At 36.7% G+C, this 20,500-nt stretch overlaps 1 protein-coding gene across 3 annotated transcripts in view; it reads right to left on the bottom strand.

Moving 5' to 3' along the window:
- Positions 1–771: 771 nt before the first annotated feature.
- The window catches only part of LOC143886734 (oligoribonuclease-like), a 21,102-nt gene continuing 1,373 nt past the window's right edge, over positions 772–20,500 (bottom strand). Inside the window, exons 2-9 of one of the 3 annotated variants that reach the window (XM_077390839.1) lie at positions 18,247–18,433; positions 13,039–13,173; positions 8,119–8,195; positions 5,713–5,794; positions 5,516–5,571; positions 3,930–4,016; positions 3,425–3,515; positions 772–1,188 (exon numbers count right to left, since the gene is read on the bottom strand). In XM_077390839.1, coding sequence (XP_077246954.1) covers positions 1,067–1,188; positions 3,425–3,515; positions 3,930–4,016; positions 5,516–5,571; positions 5,713–5,794; positions 8,119–8,195; positions 13,039–13,173; positions 18,247–18,370 — 774 coding nt within the window. In that variant the 5' untranslated portion in view covers positions 18,371–18,433 and the 3' untranslated portion in view covers positions 772–1,066. Of the gene's footprint in view, positions 1,232–3,424; positions 3,516–3,929; positions 4,017–5,515; positions 5,572–5,712; positions 5,795–8,118; positions 8,196–13,038; positions 13,174–18,246; positions 18,434–20,500 lie in introns of all 3 variants that reach the window. The other 2 variants (XM_077390840.1, XM_077390841.1) reach the window with 2 other exon arrangements.

The following is a 20,500-nucleotide window of genomic DNA, read 5'->3' as shown; positions in this document are numbered from 1 at the left end:
CCTACACCCCCCAAAATCAAATCCCACAAATGCTAAAAGCCATGAAAGCAGCAGCAGAGACAAAAAGAAACGAATATCAGCTGCCAAAGAAATAAAAAAGCCTCCAAATTACCAGAAAATCAAATCCAAGAACCGAAACTCGAAAATTTATCACCAGGTGAAAGAAACAAATCAAATGGGAAAAAAAATACGACATAGTCACATATCAAGAAACAAGAAATGAACTAAATGAAGAAGAATAACAGAGATCAGGTCTCAAAGAAGGCGTGCATTTCAGAACCTCAGACCCTACAAAAGAGAAGGTGGGAATGATGAAGAAAAGTGTTCATTTCAAAAAATTGATGAAGTGTCTCGATTAGAGAAACAAGAGCGGTTGAGAGAAAGAGAGCAGGGTTGGATGAAAACCCGAGCTTGGCGTTGAGTGTAGAACGGGATGAGTGGCGCCGTCGAGTGTAGATTGAGACGAATCGCGTGAGGTTTTTCCAATCTAGGTATTAGAAATCTCTGGATGGGAGGGTGATTTCTAAAACATGGATTTCTTACAAAAATCCAAGTCGAAGGATTATAAAATCCAGGATTTTATCCATCCAAACAGTATTTCAAAGCTAAATCTTGGATTTTACAATCCTTGATGATAAAATCATATATCCAAACGCCTAGATGGCTTAAAACGTATCTTAAACAAAACTCTTTCATCATGATTGATCAACAGTCCAGATGATAATCATCTGATGAGGGTAAGACCAAGGGCAATAGGCAGAACTTCTGATGTCCAAACAATGTGGCAATCTATACGATGATCCTTAAAAAAGGTTATCTTTCTTAAACTCCCACAAGAAGAACAATTATTTTGAAAGATAGCTGGTATTGCCACCATTAAAATTAGACATTACCACATCATAAGTTTCTCATTCATTGTATTGTAAAAGATAAAAGCAACAACATAAGATAAAGTGATAAATTGACATGGGTGGAAGCCCCAAAATGAAGACGGTCGCAGCTGCTGACCTTACCTTTGAGCACAAACTGGAAATCTGTAGAGATGGGCACAAATCTGGGCAATATATCAACTCCTTGACTTGATTTCTTTGAAGATATTCTCCTTGTAGAATCTGAGTTCGTTTATGCTTTCTCTGATGTCATCCATAGCTCTATGTTTATTTTCCTTAGCAGGAGCTCTTCTATTATCTGTACCACAGGCAAGACCATTGGAAATGTGAATTGGCTTCCTCTGCATGTGAGACCTCAAAACAGTTATCATTTCGTTATATTATTAGAATCAAAATTCGGTTCAGGGAAACAATTCAGCGGTAGTTTGGTATCCAAGAACTGTTTAATCAGGGGAGGGGTGTCAGCGAAATATAAGAATTATCATAACCACACAATAGAAGGAATGGTTCTAAATTGTCAAGCTTCTAAAGAACACATGAACACAGTGGCAAAGTATTAAGAACATCTGTATGTTCAGCCAGACTTGAGCAGGAAAGCTAACTCTCAAAAGCAAACCTCACTTGCAAGATATCTTTTTTAGTCAAAATACACTAACATAGAAGAGGTTTCTGAATACAACAAATTACAACCATGAATGTAATATCTCTGAGCAAAGGTTCGAAGAGAAAAACACGAAAACAAAGTAGCCATGTGGCTTTTACAACCAAAGGAAAAACTTTGAACCAGCAACACTTGTTTTTCATTGGTTTTGGTTTTGGGCTACATTGCTAGATAAGAGGTGCGCAAACAGAGAAAAAGTGGCTCACAGGAAATTGTGCTTTTTCAAGGCATTTTTCCCATAAGTTTCTGTGTTATTCTGTGAACCATGTTGGGTTGAGATCGTATGAGTAAGATAAAAAGATCGTTCAATATGACTGTTTCTCCTTGTATGCTTAATGTGCATGATGTCACTACTGTGTGGGTGGATTCAGCACGCATAGAAAGATGGTCATTTAAGTGTGCTGGTCTGCTTGTTTTGAGAGATAGTGAGTTGGGAACTGCATAGTCGTGATTGGAGTGGTGAATGCATAAAACACCTTAAAATTATCGCCTCTGAGATGGTCATTTAAGTGTGCTGGTCTGCTTGTTTTGAGAGATAGTGAGTTGGGAACTGCATAGTCGTGATTGGAGTGGTGAATGCATAAAACACCTCAAAATTATCGCCTCTACCCATGTGATCGTATGTCGTTGTGACTGAGGGTGCTTTTATGAAGTGAAACATAAATAATTCTCAGATAGGACCTACTAGACTGAACACGAAATATTAACAGCATATAAATAACTTAGCTCATGTTCCTCAATATGATAACTATGTTATCTCTACTCTGCAAATAATTACCATTATGCTTAGGTCAGCCCTATTTAAGAAAAACCTGTATTCTATAGAAGCACCTCAAATTACAAACTCTCCCCCTTTTTTTTGAATGACCCACAAACTCTCCCTGTTATAGTGAATTTGAGCTATTAGGGGGGGAAATAAGGGCTTAGATTTTAGAGTCAGGAATCACTCTTGCTGATTCATGATTTTGTATCCCTATATCACCATTTATTTCTTATTAACACATTTCTTTCCAATTGATTATACTGTACTCATGATCCACACTAAGCCTCCCAAAGGAAATTCCATTGAAGTTGTTTTTTATCCAGATGACCTGCTACTACTTGGGAGATCTTGAAAATTGACAAGAAATAAGAAGGGAGATTAGAAATACACTTTAATCATAGTAATTCGATCAACATTGATAGATATTGATGCTTCAAAGTTGCAAGCATTGTTTCCACCCTTTCTATTATTGGACCCAAAAGAGATTTTGAATGGACACGCACACCCCAAAGGAACACCGGGATATGATATTGGAAGAGATTCCATATTACAAGCCGTTTACACTAACAATCATAAATATGTATAGGTGCAAAAAAAATAGATGTCATATTTTGTCATATTCTCCCTGTCTTTTTTACTTTCGTTGTTGCCCTATATTTTTGACCTATTTTTATAGGTTTTAGAAACTTTTACTTTCTGTAGCAGTGCTTTTCATCTTTGCAAAATGTCATGTGAGTTTGTAACATATATTAATAGAGTATGAGAATTTCCAATCCTTGGTGCTTTGAATGGTGTGGCATCAAGATTTGACCTGTACTGTATTATCCACAAATGCTTAATAGTCCTGACTGAATGGTATTCACTATCAAAAATAAATTTCAAGGGAACTAATCAATTTATCATGAAAATTTAAGATATACGAAAGTAACGTATATGAAAATCTAGGGAATTTTTGTTTCCTTCTCTTGGTTGTCTCTCGCCAGGCATAATGCTTGGAAGCATGCTATTGTTTCATTGCATGTTTACATTCATTTCAAAAAAAAATAAAATCAAATACCATTTTAGCAAATGATTAAAACAAATAACAAAATAAGAGATGTGACATATTACCTTTGGGATACCAGCGTATACATAGAGCTTTCACACTACTAACATCAACAAGTACATGAGAAAAGAGACCGGCCAAATCTGGCATATACTTCTGGAGAGAAAAAACAATTAGGAACAAGTTAAACCAATATGCTGCAAATAATAAAGTGCTTGTTTAAGAAAAGGGAGACAATGTCCATCAAAGCTAATCCTAGTCACTGCAAGAGGGAAATTTTGTGATAATATTATAGACATTCTCTACTGTGTCTATATAATCTATGGATTGTGACGATTCCGATTGCTTGGTACCAAAAAACCAGTGAAATAATGATTGCTAATGGGAAGAATAGAAATGAGGCAAATCATTCTGTCTTTTGTCGTAAAAATCAAGGATTATTGTGTTAGAGATATATGTTGGTGCATTTGTACCAAACTATCAAAAGAGTTTGGAGTAAAATTAACATTTTCCCAACATTGCATAGAACTCATAGAAGAAAAGGAGTAGGAGATGATTATTTTTACTTACCTTCAAAAATAAAAGGTCAACGTAAACAGAATTTCCTGCAAGATGAGGCGCATATGTCCCTATATGCTTTTTCACAAACTCTATTACCTACAACAATTTGAGATAGGATATGAAAATAATTGAAGTAGCAAAATAATGACAAATTAAGCAAGAACAAAATCAAGAGCAAACAAGATGACCACTTGGTTCCCTCAATGCAATGACAGCTGGAATGTTCATATGATATCATTGTTTCTATATTTCATATGCAGCTATAACAAAACTCGACAAAAGGCAAAGAGACATAGCTAAGGCCCTGTTCGTTTCAGATTATGACAACCTATTGCAAGTCCAGAACCTATTATTGGACTCAAAATTACACAAATATGCCTGATTCGGACCAGGCGTACTATATTCAATGATGGAATCATTCACGATAAAAAAAAAGAAAGAAGTAAGGCTAGATAAATAAAAAGAAAAAGTAAGGCCATTCCATTTCGACAAAAAACCCACACCCAAGTAACATAGCTTTGGGTCCGCTATTCCAATCATGATTTTCCTACCCCCATAAGAAAAGTTCCTTCCCTTTTGGGCCGGTTGAGGGCGAGGAGGGATTCGAACCCCCGACATCTTATGGAGAGATCTATCATATAGATATAGGTCCTTAAAAAATTCCAGCAATCCTCCTTAACCACCTCAAGGTCAACCTTATATTAGTGCGTGGATGTATGGATTAATCTCTGTATTCATACATAATTGCGTACATATTTCAGACTACATCTAAACCTAATCGCATGCCTGATTATTTGCCATATCTAGAAATTGTTCTGATGACTAGAACTGAATTTAGATTTTTGGTATCTATTTTCCAATAATCCATTCATTGTGTAAGGTATTACAAAAAGTAAGCACATGACCGCATTTGTAGAAGATTATTGGATGTGAAATCTATAAATATAAAGGAAATGCACTTTAGCTATTCTACAATAAAATAAAGTAATGTCAAGATCATTATTTTCGTGGATATTCCATACAGAAATTTGCATTAGTAGTTATTCCAAATTTCCAATTACAATGATAAAATGAAACACTGGAATCACAATTCTGAAAACATCATGAGCTTATTCTCCATTTCATTTTACATAGCACCATATATTTGCTCTTTCAATAGCGATATCTCAACAATGAAAAATTAGTCCAGAAGAAAAACACCATCAGAACAAGAATACATGTCAGATGATGAAGCCAATCAATAAAGAGTGATTAAGAAGGGATTTGCTAGCCATCTTCGCCGAAAGCCATTTCGCGCCCGTCCTTTGCATGTGATGACAGCCACCTATGTTGACTTTTTGGCAGATTTTGCCTTATTCGTTGACGTGGCTGTCATTTTGTCTTATTCATTGACGGGGCTGTCATCACATGCAAAGGACGGGCGTGAAATGGCTTTCTGCGAAGATGGATAGAAAATCCCGATTAAGAAAATTCAATAAAGACAAAAGTTTGACCAAAACTTCCAGTTACTGTTAGCACATGAAATTGTTTCCACAAGAGAAAAGTATTGACATAGAAGGAAAAATAAGTTTAGATCAGGAAAAAGTCCAGAAGACCTGTTTCTCAGCTTCTTTTTCATTGGTTGTACTTTGGAGTACTCTGTTCGTCAACCCTGCATGGATTGAAAAGTTAAAAGCATAGTTGAAGACATGAAATATTGTGAAAAATGCGGGTGCTAAAAATAGCATGCTTTCTTTCATTAAACGATGTCATAGCATTAGAACAAAACATCTATAGTCAAGAAAACGCATACCGCTAGCTGCATGATGATCTTGACACCATTCTCCCATATTATCTAGGCACTCTTTGGTTTGATGAATGACTAGATCCGGGCCCTAAGCAGGAAAGAGTTATTTAATATTTGAAGGAAACAGCAGGTGATCTCACAATAATAACAATCCATATCATATAATTATGGAAGGGAATGCATGAAAGTACATGTAAAAAATCTTCTCAAACAGAAACCTCAATAAGTAAAATTACAAAAAAGAAAAAGAAAAAAGAAAATAAGAGCCCCTCAAAATAACAGAAAAAGAAAAAAAATTAAGATTTCTTTCAAAGCTTGAATCATTTAAAATTCTATGTAACATAGTTCTCATGAATTCTGCCAATCAAATGAAAATGATATATAAGTAGGCAGAAAGTCTATTGCTTTGCAAAATTTGTGAGGAGTTTCATGCTCAAATCAAAACTGAAAAAACTGAATGGAGTAGGGAAAATGATTATAGCACAAAGATAAGTAGCAGTGTATAGTTCCTTTGCTGTTTGCTTTTGTTGCTGTTTCTGTTTTGTATTGGACTCCTCGTCCGAGGTTTTTTGTTTTTCTAATATTTGTTGCCTTCTCAAAAGAAAAATGAGTAGAGATAACATCAGAACCATGAAAATATAACAGGAACAGAACTACTTGGCAATACAGGTAAGTATATATACCTTCGTGTCTGGCTCAGAGAGATCAAGCGCTTAGGTAATTTCTCATCGTTAACTAGCATTCACCTTAGAGACATATTGGGGTTAGCATCTAGATCCCTTTACTTCATACACCTTTATACGAAAACCCATTATTTATTGATGTAACCAAGTAACAAACAAACTTTTTCTTCCAATCACATTCTGTGCTAGAACCAAGCACGTAGTGGTTGATTATTACCCTTTCATTTGGGAGAAAAGTGTCCTGCAAAAGCTAATCACATGCATCTACCCAGCATCATCAATATCAAGTGACAAACTTCGTGGCAACGCACCTGCAGACTTAACCACATATATCCACCCTATGTGACCCATCTACTTGTATGGTTAAATGCGTTTAGACTTTTAGTGCAGTCCAACATCTCAGCATGAGAGTGGTTATTATGTATTAGAGTTCCTTGTGCATCCATTTATCTAATTATCTTTAATAACTGATGAAAAATAATTTATGCATTCTTTTCTCAAAAAAAAAAAAGGCATTCGTTAATTCTGGTGTACATCAAGAACATTTGGTCCTTCATATATTCCTGATATTTTGTGTGTGACAGTTTTTTTTTTCTGATAGTTTTGTTTAATGAAGTTACAACGATGGAATTCATTTTGAAAGCTTTACAAATTGTAGACATTTACCCCCTTTCTCCTAATTTTGGGGAACATTGAATCCATTCTACTTTCTGGTGGCAAAAAATACTAAAATAGTATTTAAAAACATAGACTCCGACACGAACTTGACAACGGTAAACAAGAGTCAAACTGGAGGAGTCAATGATCGACACGGTCAATTTGTCATCAACTCAGGTAAGTAAAAGTTCTAATTGACTTGGTAGGGCTAATCTCAGACTCAAATGCGAACTTGGCCAAGGTAAAACCGAGTAGACGTGGGAGAGTAACTCATTGACTCGGGGAGTTTTTAAACAATGGGTAAAATCATCCATGGGTTTCAACTTCTCAGATACTTCTGACCTTAAGATTGAGAGCTGTTTATTGAAGAGCATGGACTCGTCAGCTATGGGCTTTTCAAGTTGAATCTTCATGATGGGTGGTGGAAGAACCCACCAGGGACTTTCATTTTTTCATCAATTCAGACAAAGTATCACATTCAAGTGCTTGTGTTGGACACTTCATCTACTTCATGTGGTTCTTGAAGAGCAATGCAAATTGTCGGTAAGGATCCATGGGATCATGAAAGTCTAGGTTATTGGTGTGTGGCCATGCCTAGTACATATTTAGCGATTTCATAAATCTTGGAAAGTGGAAGCTGGATAGAAATGGCTTCTAAGTTATAAGTGGCTAACCAGGTCCGTTGAATAGGTAAGCAGGTTGTGTGTGGTGTTAAAATGTCTACTAAGGTGACGATTCAATCTGATTTCTTCAAAAATATTAATTTCAATTCTTTTTCATGGAAATGTAAGAGTGATTTACTTTGCAATCCAAATGACGTTAAGTTCTAGCGTCCACGACTTATCTTAATCTTCACCAGAAATTGTGAGCAAATATAACTTCCAAGGGAATGCTGCCCCCCCCCCCCCCCCCCCCCCCCCCCACACACACACACAAAGCAAGAATAAAGAGCAATGCGTAATGGAAATCTTCAAAGAAATGCTACCTACAACATAACAATGTGAATAAAACAAAAGATAAAACGCTAAGGTGTAAAAGCACATAAAAGTTAACTTGAATGAATAGAAGTCACCTCCATCAATTTGGTCAAATTACCATCCGTAACTATGCAAGCAATCTCCAATATTCGATCTACTTCAACATTCAAACCTACATATGCCAAATTAGAAAATAAAAGCTTGTAAAAACAAACAATGCTATAGTACATGATGCAAGTATAAACCACCAGGAAACCAACAAAAGTAGGAAACTAGCTACAGAACTGAACAATCACACAAACAGCTCTTTGATTTTAAATCACAACCAATGCTAGAGAGAGAGAGAGAGGGAGGGAAAGAATGATAATATATTTAATTAAAACACGATCAAAGAAGTGTAAAACCCAAAACCCAAAAGGGAAATTTTGTAACTATATGCTAATGCCTGTAAAAGTACATCAAACCTTCATAAATATAGGACCAAAATACCTTAAAACCTTAGTTCAATCCTACCTATTGGTATATGAATAGTTTCAGCCCTTCGATCGACCTTAATAAAACCTAAATACTATTTTTTTATTTTTGAATAGTGAGAACCTAATTGCTATTTTAGAGCAGCCCAATGTGTTACATGTCGTTGTCCAAGAAATGCAAAAAAATCTACTTCTAAAATTAAACTCTCTATTAGACAAAAACAATATCTTTTGGGAAATGATATCACCACTACTGTATTTTGATGAACGCACTCCTCACTTTATTAAAAAGTACGGTATGGCCTGCACCATAGGATGATCCAAACTGTCCATAGATGGGCCACAGCCTAAATAGGTTGTGCCCCAAAAATCATTTCCATAGGTTGATCCTAACCCTCCGATCTATAGAGGGTGATCGGAGGGTTAGGATCAACCTATGAAAATGATTTTTGGGGACAACCTATTTAGGTTGTGGCCCATCTAATGGACGGTTTGGATCATGATGGATGTTTTAAAAAGTCTCTACCTCTTTTTTTTCTAACTCATATGAAAGATCTAAATTTAGAAAATTTTCAAATACTTTTAAAAATCAATTTTTCTAATCACCTAAGAATTCTACTTTGGAAACTTCTCTTAATCAGTCCCTCTATAGATCGGAGGGTTAGGATCAACCTATGGAAATGATTTTTGGGGCACAATCTAATGGACGGTTTGGATCATCCTACGGTGCGAGCCATATCGTACTTTTTAATAAAGTGAGAAGTGCGTTCATCAAAATACAGTAGTGGTGAAATCATTTCCCTATCTTTTTTATTGAATTCCAACTATTTATTGATAAGGACCGAGGTGGTCTGCTACAGGCCATACAAAATGAGAAACTAATAATAATGACTCACATTTTTTTTGTTCTTTCCCTTGGATAAAAACAATATTAACATTTTTTTCATAGGGCCCACCAAAACCTACTAGAACTTTACCCAAATTTTAAATAAAAATCATTAAAAATCCATAAATAATAATGAATCAGCTTGCTAATTTTGGATCTTGATCGAGCCTCGTCTTCCAAATCATCTTTGTTGAAGTATGGGCTTCTTCATGTACTTTGCTTGCATCAGCTCCCTTGGGCTGGAGAAAGCCCACGCTCGAGTTTTGCATCTTCAAGTGTCAACATCTCATGGTAGTCCAACTTTGGCAACGACAACCTATCATTAGTTCCACCTTGATAAAATTGGGTGTCTACACAACCATATTCAGAAAAGTTTGCAGTCATAAGGGTGGCTAGGGCATGGTAATATGCAACAGGATTAGGGTAAGGGATGGTAAAAGTAATAAGATATGGGAAAAGGTTGGGTAAGGGGATGTAAAGAAGATCTGGGATAGGTTCAAGGGGTAGAGGATATGACGGCAGGCTACTAAAATGGATAGAATAGAATTGATTCGAACCTGGGAATGATGTATCGGTCTTTGTGCCTTGATCCTCCTATTGAAGGGGTATCCGAGAAAAGAGAGGGAATAAGAGAGAGAGAGGAGTGAGGGAAAGAAGGTGGGCTGATCTCAGCCAGAAAGTTAGAGAGACTTAGGAGGAAAATAAGGGGAGGAAGAAAGGGAAGAGAGCTAGGGGAAAGCTCACAATCGTGAGCTAGAGGGGGTAAAAGGGGAAGAGAAATATGTGAGAAAATGGGGGTAGCTTACAAACCTAGCAAAGAGGAGTGGGGGAAGAAGAGACCAGAGAGAGAGAGAGAGAGAGAGAGAGAAGAAGAAGAAGAAGAAGAAGAAGAAGAAGAGGGGGGGATGGGAGTGGCTGTGAGTCTGTGACCCTAGTTGAGAGGGTGAAAGTAGGGGAGGAGAAGAAGAGAAAGAAACAAAAGAGGAAGAAGAGAAGGAGCAGGAAGAAAGGAACTAGAGGGGGTGCTATTAGGATTTTATATAGGTGGGAAGGTTAGGACACAAGTGGTGGGCCATGGAGTTGGCCAATAGGATTTAATAGAGAGGTAGGAGAAGTTGTTTTAGGGTTTTAAATGATAGACCATATGTAATACCCAGTAAAAATAACAGTTATTATGCATAAAAACTATTCACATGTTACTATTTCCCTCATTTTTTTCCCTGATCGTTGTTATCTTCAAGGTCAAGCATCTTCAAATTCCCACTTCTCCCTGATCGTTGTCATCTTCAAGGTCAAGCATCTTCAATTTCCCACTTCTCAGGTTTGATAAGGCAGGTGATAGCTAGACTCGACTTGTATCTTTTCTCAATGAAAGTGATGGGGATATGATTATATGTTGTTTTGATATTTCTTATCTGTTTTACTGTTTGATTCTGGTAAAATCATGTTTGATTCAAAAAGATGAAATGTTCTTGAAAATAAAAATAAATGTTGGATTTAATATGCATGAAAAGTTTGAACGAAAATGAGAAAAGTAAGAAATGGAAGAAGTAAATGTGAGACAGTCTATCTCTCATGTGACGTGTTTGTACCTCTGAACCGTCGACTTATCCAAAAGTGGAAGCGGGCCAAGGCCAAAGTGGACAAGTCGTGGAGGAGGCTGATCGTTACAGGAAACTTCGGAAATAGAAACTGTTGGAAACTATTGGCTTTTAATTGGTTTGTTTTTTTCACTATCTGGTTTGATTGTTTCTACCAAATATACTGTTAATATTAGTTTTGACTCATTATGTTCTAGACAAAAACTGCATATTTTTATAGAATTGTCTCTTATTATTGATTTCAGCCACTTGTCGAAGCTTCTATATACCTGCTCTCCTAACCCACTTTTTCCCACCATGATTTGAAAATTTGGATGCGGGAGTATTTGTCAATGAGGAACCTAGTTATGAGAAGTGTGAAAGCCACTTGAGGAAATACGGAAATGATGAACCTAGTCTCAATCTACTCAGATGTGAAAAGGTTTTAAATATGTCATACTTGGGATTTTTGTAAATTCAGGATGTACTTTAACCTTCCGCTACGTAATTATAGAAATAAATATGTTTTGTTGCCCGTAGCGATCAGTGCAGTAAAAATTCGGGTCGTTACACCATACAGGTAGCCAATCGGATATAAAAAAGGGGTTATGGGCCTAAGTGATGGATATGCCATGGTGGTAGGCCAATAGGGTTATTAGGCTCTTTAAGTGGGCTTGAGGGTTTAGGGAAGTAGGCCATTGGTAATAAGCAAATAAAGTGGGTCATAGTTTTGATGTGGACAACCCCCACGTCTAGGATTAATAAAACATGAATTATAACTCTAAATAAAGCATTAAAATGAAATATCTCCGTGAAACAAATAATCATTATACTAGATCACGTCATAACTTAAGTAAACTTAAATTGTCTACCATTTTAAAAAAAAATCATAACTTAAGTGAACTTAAGTTATAAGTTGGTGGGGCCTAAGATATAAGTGAGTTTTATTTAAGTTAGTCATTTACAGAGATAGGTAGGGCTGAGAACAAGATTGTTTATAGGGTTATGAAGATATTTTACGTGGTTTTTGTTGTAAATGAAAGATAGCAAACAGATTTTGGAATTCGTGTAGAGGGCTTTCTCCCCAAGAAACTGCTCAAACTGTAGCAGTAGTGCAGTACCATTATTGGTGATTTTTGCGCCCCCCCCCCCCCCCCCCCCCAACCAAAAAAAAAAGAAGCTTTTGCGCTATTTTCTATTTTTTTCTCTTGTTATTCCTACATAGATCTGTCCAGAATTGCACTTTCTTGGATGCTTCACCAAAATTTAACAACCAAAGATGACTTCTAAAGAAATAAATTTTATGAATTTTGGTAATTTATATGAATTTTTTGTTGAGTTTTAGAAAGTCCATGCATTGGGAGAAGATGGGATTGTTTGAAGCTTCTAGAGTTTTTATTTTGAAATAAGGAAGTTTGAGTTGAATATGAGTACTTTGTAATTTCAATTTAGGATGGAAAGTAATATTTTTGGAGAAGATTTGAGTTTCTCTTTATAGAAAGTTCCCATATTTGCTCTTAAAGGATCCTATCTTGTTCAAACTTCAAGGGTGTTTTAGAGTTGTTAAATTTAGAAAGTTTGAAGGTAAGGTCTAGGATGTTTATTTCTAGCAAGGGAACCGTTCTAGAGGGGAAAGAATCTACTAATATAATGTAAATACCCTCTTTGGAGAGTTTTGATTGACTACGAAATTAAATTTTATACAAGGAGTTCTATTCTTTTCTCCGCTTTTTTTTTCTCAGAGGCAGAACCATCTTCATCTTCCATTGTTTTCCTTAATTAAGGTATGTGTTTGGTTTTGTTTGGGGTTCAAATTTATGTTTAGAACTTGTGGTCGTTATTCAATTTTTGTAGCACCACATTCATTCCTATAAGAAACTCGTTAGACATGTGAAACACGGGCAGTTAACCAACTTCTTGTAAATAGAAACTCGAATTGCTCATAACCAAACAATCAATGTGACAAAGCACATAAAGACATAGCTCTCAACTTGCATAAAATTGGAAAATAATCTAGATGTCAATCCAATTACTTGTAGTAAATAAGTTTATTACAGGCATGGAACAAATGCCTACCTGTCATTTCCAAGTCAATCCAAACAAGGGGAAACTTGTACTTTGTTGAAGGCGTTGGCAAGCTTTGCTGCTCATATTTTCCATTACTGACTAGTGCCATTTTCCCAGAGCATTTACCTTTTTTCTTACCCATATCTGCACCAAGAAAGTAGTTCCATCAATGGATATTGAACCTACCTCCCACCCTAATCAGTTCATCCACTTGTTTCACAAAATTGCACTATTCACCCTCATTATTAGTCAATTTAAAAGTACAGTTAATCTCAAATTCATCAAGCAGCATGCTTATAGTGTCAAAAACCAAAGCATCTATATCAGTAATTCAGTATCAGTACAACAGCATTAAAAAATTAAAAAAAAAAAAAATCAAAACTGACTCTCCAGTGAACCATAACCATACATGGTATACTACCTCCCGTAAGGGCCAAAATCACAACAAGAAATACAAGTGATATCCCAATTTTCTGTCCTATATTGTTGATGGTTCTAGTTCTTATTGGGCACTTAATCCAAGAAATACAGATAATGAGTGACTTCCACTTTCAACCCAACCAACTCCATCCTGGTAATCTATTAAAGCTGGCGAGGAAAGCTAAGTTCTACTGAATCACCACTCATGGCATCAGTTAAGGAAGATTTAAAGGTGTATAGCTGGACCATAAATCAATAGTCCAAGTTTTACAAAAATAAAATTAGTTCAAATATTGAAATTATCCTTCACGGATACTGCAATTGGACCCGCACAGCTATTTTTTATACAACCACAAACTGGTACGAACGCACAACATTTGATCACAACCATATGTATGTTGCCAGTGATTAATTCTTTATGATACTCCAATATGTATCTTACCCAAGGAGATATGTCTTTAATTTATACAAGGGTACCAGTACCACCTTTTTTTTTTTTTTAGTGTTTGGCCGTTCACAGTTTAAGACCAACTAGGGTACCACCCACATACAGCAGAAATTATGCATGCTGAATTTTGGGTTTTTCCACCATATACCATGACTCTCATATTTGTGAGCCAGTATCATGTAGCAAGCGATTAATTCTTTATGATACTCCAACATGTATCTTACCCAAGGAGAAATGCCTTTAATTTATACAAGCGTGCCACCTTTTTTTTGTTTTGAGTGTTTGGCAGTTCACAGTTTAAGACCAACTAGGAAACCACCTACATACAGCAGAAATTATGCATGCTCAATTTTGGGTTTTTCCACCATTTACCATGACTCATATTTGTGCGCCAGTATCACATGATTGAATGATGCCAAGTGCAAAACAAACTAGCACCAATAAAATATCATAACACCAGTATTGGATGCCAGTACAACCCAACAGTTAAAGAGGCTTTTATCATATTAATCCAAAATTGTTTATGTACACCTACTAGGGTACTTGATGCAGCACCGTGAAGAAAAAATGAGAAAAGGGAAGAGAAATAGACGAAAAGGGGATAGAATTAGAAGAATAGGGGAAGAAGAGACGAAAATAACCAGAAGAATAGACGAATTTAGGGAGAGAAAAGAATAAATCAGAAGAGAGAAGAAGAAAACCAAAATTAGAGGGAGAAGAATCTTTATTCAATATCAATAATCATTAAAAGTTACAAAATAAGCTGTAAAGAAGCCTATATAAGCAAATAAACAACCTAAGAACTAGAATCCTACTAAAACATGAACTCTTAAAGAAGCCTACTAAAATAAGAACTCTAAACAGAATAAACTGCCTAAAATGGAAAATAAAATCCTAAAAACTAAATAACATGGAAAATAAATTCCTAGAAAATCTAAAGGGCAAATATGCCTCTTATTTAAGCCTAAAATCTGCATCATTCTCCCCCGGTTGAAAAAGAACTCGCCCTCGAGTTCTAGTCCACCTGGGTCAAAGATGTAAACAATCCACTGAAGTAGTAGAATGCGTAATCTGGCGGAAGCAATCATGATGTCTAACGCTCAAGACAATCGGGAGAAGCATCTGTAAGGTCGACAGAAGAAGAGGAAAGAAAGTGCCCATGTAGACTCAAGCGAACAGAATCTACGCTGGAGAAGTAAACTAGCTGGGAAGATCGTAACGTACTCTTCCTGGATCGGCAAAACAGCTATAGGCAGTATCAATCCATGATCAGCATCAAGATGGTCATCTTGTGCACAGAAATCGGCGAGCTCGACCACCATAATCATCTCGATCGAGGCATCTACTGGAGAAGCAATGCTATCAGTGTGCTCATGTAATGATATGGAATCGGCATCCTCAATGATCAGCTCGTGCTGTGTATGCTCTGGTAATGCCTCAACAATCTGGTCACTCGGCTCGGACTCAGGCAATGGATCAGCCTCACGTGGATCTGCCACAATATCTGTCTCAGAAGAGTGAAGCTCACTCTCTAGATGATCGGCAATCGGTGCGGCAGAAATCTCAGAAGCATCATGCGCAACAATGTCGACATCAGCAATCAACTGAGTCTTTAACTCTGGATCGTCCATCCCAGAGTCTGAATCTGATGGAATCAAAGGCTCAATATCAATGATCTCATCAATACTAATATCTAGACCCGTAAGAATATCAACAACGGGTAAGACGGATGAAGTAGTGGAGCGGCTCTGCAAATCTGACTTACGCATACGGCTCTAAATTCTCAGCTTCAATTTTAGCTTCGCGTGCACAATGGGCTGCTGCTTCTTGTTCACGACGAGCTGCTTCTTCTCGTCGAGCTGCTTCTTCACGCTTCAATCTCCGTAGATATTGGAGCGTATAAAGAGTCATAAAAAATTACGAACATCCTTCCAATGACAGATTGGAGGCTCGCTTCTTCTACGACGGTACGTTTCCATTTGGTCCCATGAGCATCAGGCTTGTCGTCGCACAGTTTCTTTAGCCCACTGGATAGTCGCTTGGTGATCATGGCCATTGTACTCATGATATGCATAGAGCATCAATCCACTGTAAACATGCATCCTCATAATAGCTAAAGGGGGTGCATCCATTCCAATAGTTGTCGTCGTACCCATCAAAATATGGAATAAATGGTGGAGGCATAGGGATCGAGGTCGAAAACTGAAATCAACTATCTGATCTATCTGGCATGTCGAAAGAAGCACAACATCTATCGCGGATCTGAAATCGGATGAGTGAAAGGTGATGATCGGAAGAAGGAGCGCGATCAACGGCTGAGATGGCTCCTGAAACTGTGCCGAAAACTGTTGTCCGCTGCTGAAAATAGGCTGGATGTTCGTGTTGAGGTCGAGGGCCAATTTTGAGCGTAAAGGCTCGAACGAAAAGAGAAAATATGTGATGAAGAGAGGAGAGAGAAAGTGTAAAGACAATGAAGAGAGAGAAAATTCAATTTCTGTCTTTTTTTCCTGATTTTTTTGTTTTTTTTTTTTTTGCGGGGGTGCCTAAAGGTAAAAGAGGGGGTCAAATTGTTTAAAGATAAAAGAGAGGGGTGTCAAAGGGAAATTGGGGGGCATATATCACTTAAATTATAAGGTATTTAATAACTTAAAATAGGGGCTGTCCAAGAGAGGAAAAGGGAGGTTGAATCTGCTACTAAGATAAAATAAGGGGGTGCCCAATGTAAGGAAAAGGGGGGGGGGGGGGGGGGGTGAGAGATTTTGTAAGTTAAGATATGTGCAAGTCACATTGACAAGTTTCCTACTTGCCTTGCAATAGAAAGCTAAGCCACACGTACACTTTAGCTTTTCTATTTACTAAACCTAACTTTCTTTCCTTCTATTATTTCTACCTGACTTAACTTGCAGATTAAGTTTTCACCTAAAGAAAGAGAACGTACCTTACTACAATAACTCTCCTGATACTTTAAACTTTCCTTGCAGAGTAAGTTATGTCTTGACTAAAAGTATATATCGAAAGGAAGTTGCCTTTCTTGGGAAGCTACCAAAAAACAACTCGGTGGAGTCTCCTTCCTCATGGAATGTGTTGTAGCCGGAGAAGACTCAGAGCTTGTGGGCTGTTAGGAAGGCTAGAAGCAGGGTTGTGGTGGTGATGTTGATGAGATGGGTTTGGGACTCACTATTGAATGGTTTTGCTGAGTGAAGATTTGGCTTTAGGTGACTGATATATGGGCTGATTTCTGCAGTTTTTTTTTTTTTTTTTGGTGGTAGCCGTTATGAATAAATCAAAAGAGTAGTAGGGGCTGGTTTGGAGGGCTAAAAGAGGGTTGGGTTCCTGTGTGGAACAAAGGATGAAACTACAATGGTGCTGGCCGGTTGGAATAAAAGGGGAGGTGGCTGCCTTTTAATGGTTGTTGCTGTTGAATTTAAAGGTAGCAGATGGGTGGTGAAAGGTAGGCTTGGGTGGCTGTTTAGGTAGGAAAGAAGGGGCAGCAAGGTTAGGGATTCTTTGGGTTGGGACTGAGATTCTAGGGGTGTTAATGTTGGGTTTTAAAAAGTTTCAGATAACAGATTTATGGAGCGAAATTTCCAGGCTATTCACGGCTCAAAATTAGGAGACTTCGCGTGATGGCGATTCGCGGCTTGGTCGGAAGTTGCGTTGTGATCAAAAGTTGTTTGGATCTTTAGCTTTGATACCAAATTGATGCAGCACCGTGAAGAAAAATTGAGGAAAGGAAAGAGATATAGACGAAAGGGGATAGAATTAGAAAAATAGGGGAAGAATAAACGAAAATAACCAGAAGAATAGACGAATTTAGGGAGAGAAGAGAAGAAATCAGAAGAGAGAAGAAGAAAACCAAAATTAGAGGAAGAAGAATCTTTATTCAATATCAATAATCATCAAAAGTTACAAAATAAGCTGTAAAGAGGCCTATATATAGGCAAATAAACAACCTAAGAACTAGAATCCTACTAAAACATGAACTCTTAAAGAAGCCTACTAAAATAAGAACTCTAAACAGAATAAACTGCCTAAAATGGAAAATAAAATCCTAAAAACTAAATAACATGGAAAATAAATTCCTAGAAAATCTAAAGGGCAAATATGCCTCTTATTTAGGCCTAAAATCTGCATCAGTACTCTTAACACTAAATACTACATAATTATAAATCACTTAAAATTTAAACAACTCAAAAAGGCCACGAGGCACTCTAACCAACAGTGAAGAGGAAGCATGACAAATAGTTCATAATGGGGTTACTAGTGCAAATGAATATGGCACATATTTATTGCTGTAAGTTATTTCTGGACATCAATTCATAAGAAATTCATAATATAAACATTCTAACCTGATTCACCAGCATCTTTTTTATCCTTTGTGTGAGCAGAAATCATATGTTCTTTATTGTCTTCAACATCCAAATTGGGTACAGAAAAGAAGTTTGAAAGATAGCTCTTTGCTTTAGACAACATAATTCATGTAGAAAAAATTAATCCTCTTTGTTTTCTCTTCTAGACCACTTTCTCCAGGCTAACCTGGCTCAAAATTTGAATGGCAATGTCAAAATGTCGATAAATGCTATTCTCTCAAAATAAAACATATAACTGTTTCTATACATATGGGAAAAAACAGAGCAAAAAATAATTTTGATAGTAATGGCATATATCAGAAAGCCAAGTAAAAGACATTTAGCTATGCAAGGATATGGGTGATAACAACTAATCCAGGTGGATTGGTAACCCCGAGTAATTAATCTATTTTCTCATCACCTCTTCAACGACAAATAATAGGACCTTGTTTACAAAAAAAAGAGTAATGTAAGAAAATGAACGGAATAAATGTCACTGCCCTATCAGACATAGAAAACCATAGAAATAGTTGGAAAAACCCTCATAAATTAAGTGTATAACTATGTATCTACGAGACTAAAGTAGAAAATCGGTTAGGTCGAAAAATTAAGGTGCTCATAACATATTGGGATGGTGACTGTAATTCTAGAGAATTTGACGAATATTGTCAATAATTTGGAATTAAGATACAAACCACCATACCATTTACGCCACAACAGAATGGTGTGGGGGAAGGGAGGAATAGAACACTGCTTAACATTGTAAGGTGCATGCTATCACACTCTGGTCTTCCTAAAGTATTTTGGGGAGAGGCATTAAGTACAACAATGTACATACTAAACACAATACCGACTAAAACAATGGAAAAAAACCCTATGAACTATGGATTGGAAGAAAACCAGATTTAAAAAATTTAAGGAAATGGGGTTGTACAGCCCATGTAATGATATCAGTAGAACTAAGGAACAAATTAGATCTGAGAAAATGGAAGTGTAAATTCATAGGATACCCTGAACGATCTAAGGGTTATAGATTCTTTCATGCTGAAAGAGGGTTGATGGAAAGTTGGGGTGCGAAATTTCTAGAAGATCTAGAAATGGAATAACCTCAATCAAAGAGCGAACAACCTCTAATAGCGACATGCATGAAGGACCTAAAGATCAACCCGGTACACTTGGCATATGTACGGAATCATTAATTCCTGATCAAGAACCCAAATTGTCTAGCAACAAGAGTCCTAGAGCACCATCGTCCTATTTAGACGATTACTACCTTAATTTGTATATGAAATGTATATATTCGGCAGACAAAGACACGAATGGAAATATAGATCCTATGAACTTTGATGATGCGATAAAATCGCGAGATTTGAAAAATGGTTAAGGAAGAGAGAATTGATTATGATGAAAATAATTAGGTGTGGGAGATATGTGACCTACCTGAGGGAAGAAATGTCGTAGAGTGTAAATGGGTGTTGGGAATAAATCTAAGTCTGATGGGTTTGTTTACAAGTTTAAGACCCGGTTAGTTGCCAAGGGGCTTGCACAAAGAAAAGGCATAATCGATAAAATTACTCACTGGTTGCCAAGTTTGCTTCAATAAGGATTATACTGCCATTGGTGGCTCATTTGGATTTAAAGTTCTTCCAAATGGATGTAAATACTACTTTTCTCAACGTAGAGTAAAAGGAAATCATTTATATGAACCAATCCAAGGGTCTTCAGGTGTAAGTTCGGGAGGAAAAAGTATATAGATTGAGGAAATCTTTATACGGTCTGAGGAAAAAGTATATAGATTGAAGAAATCTTTATACGGTCTGAGGAAAAAGTATATAGATTGAAGAAATCTTTATATGGTCTGAAACAATCTTCACGTCAGCAGTATTTGATGTTTCACCAGTTCATTCTCGAACTAAGCTATGTGGCTAATAAACTTTGACTAATATGTATATGTCTAGAAGAGTGAGGAAGTTTATTATCTTATCCCTATATGTGGACAATATACTCATATCAGGAAATGACATGGAAATGATTAAAAGAACTAATTCTAAACTTAGCTCAAGGTTTGAGACGAAAGACATAGGAGAAGCATCCTATGTGTCCGGGATTAAAATTACTAGGGACAGGAACAATAAAATATTGTATTTAAGCTAATAAATGTACTTAAATTCAATACTTAAACGTTTTGTTATGCAGAATTGTAATCATGTGCAAACACCCCTAGTGATAGAGAGGAAATTGTCTTCTAAGTCAA

This window comes from Tasmannia lanceolata, unplaced genomic scaffold, assembly GCF_043159265.1.
Source record: "Tasmannia lanceolata isolate RefF3 unplaced genomic scaffold, GAP_Taslan_0.1 ptg000011l, whole genome shotgun sequence".
NCBI lineage: Eukaryota > Viridiplantae > Streptophyta > Magnoliopsida > Canellales > Winteraceae > Tasmannia > Tasmannia lanceolata.
The sequence above is the reverse complement of the archived record's forward strand: the minus strand, read 5'-3'. Positions and strand labels throughout refer to the sequence as shown.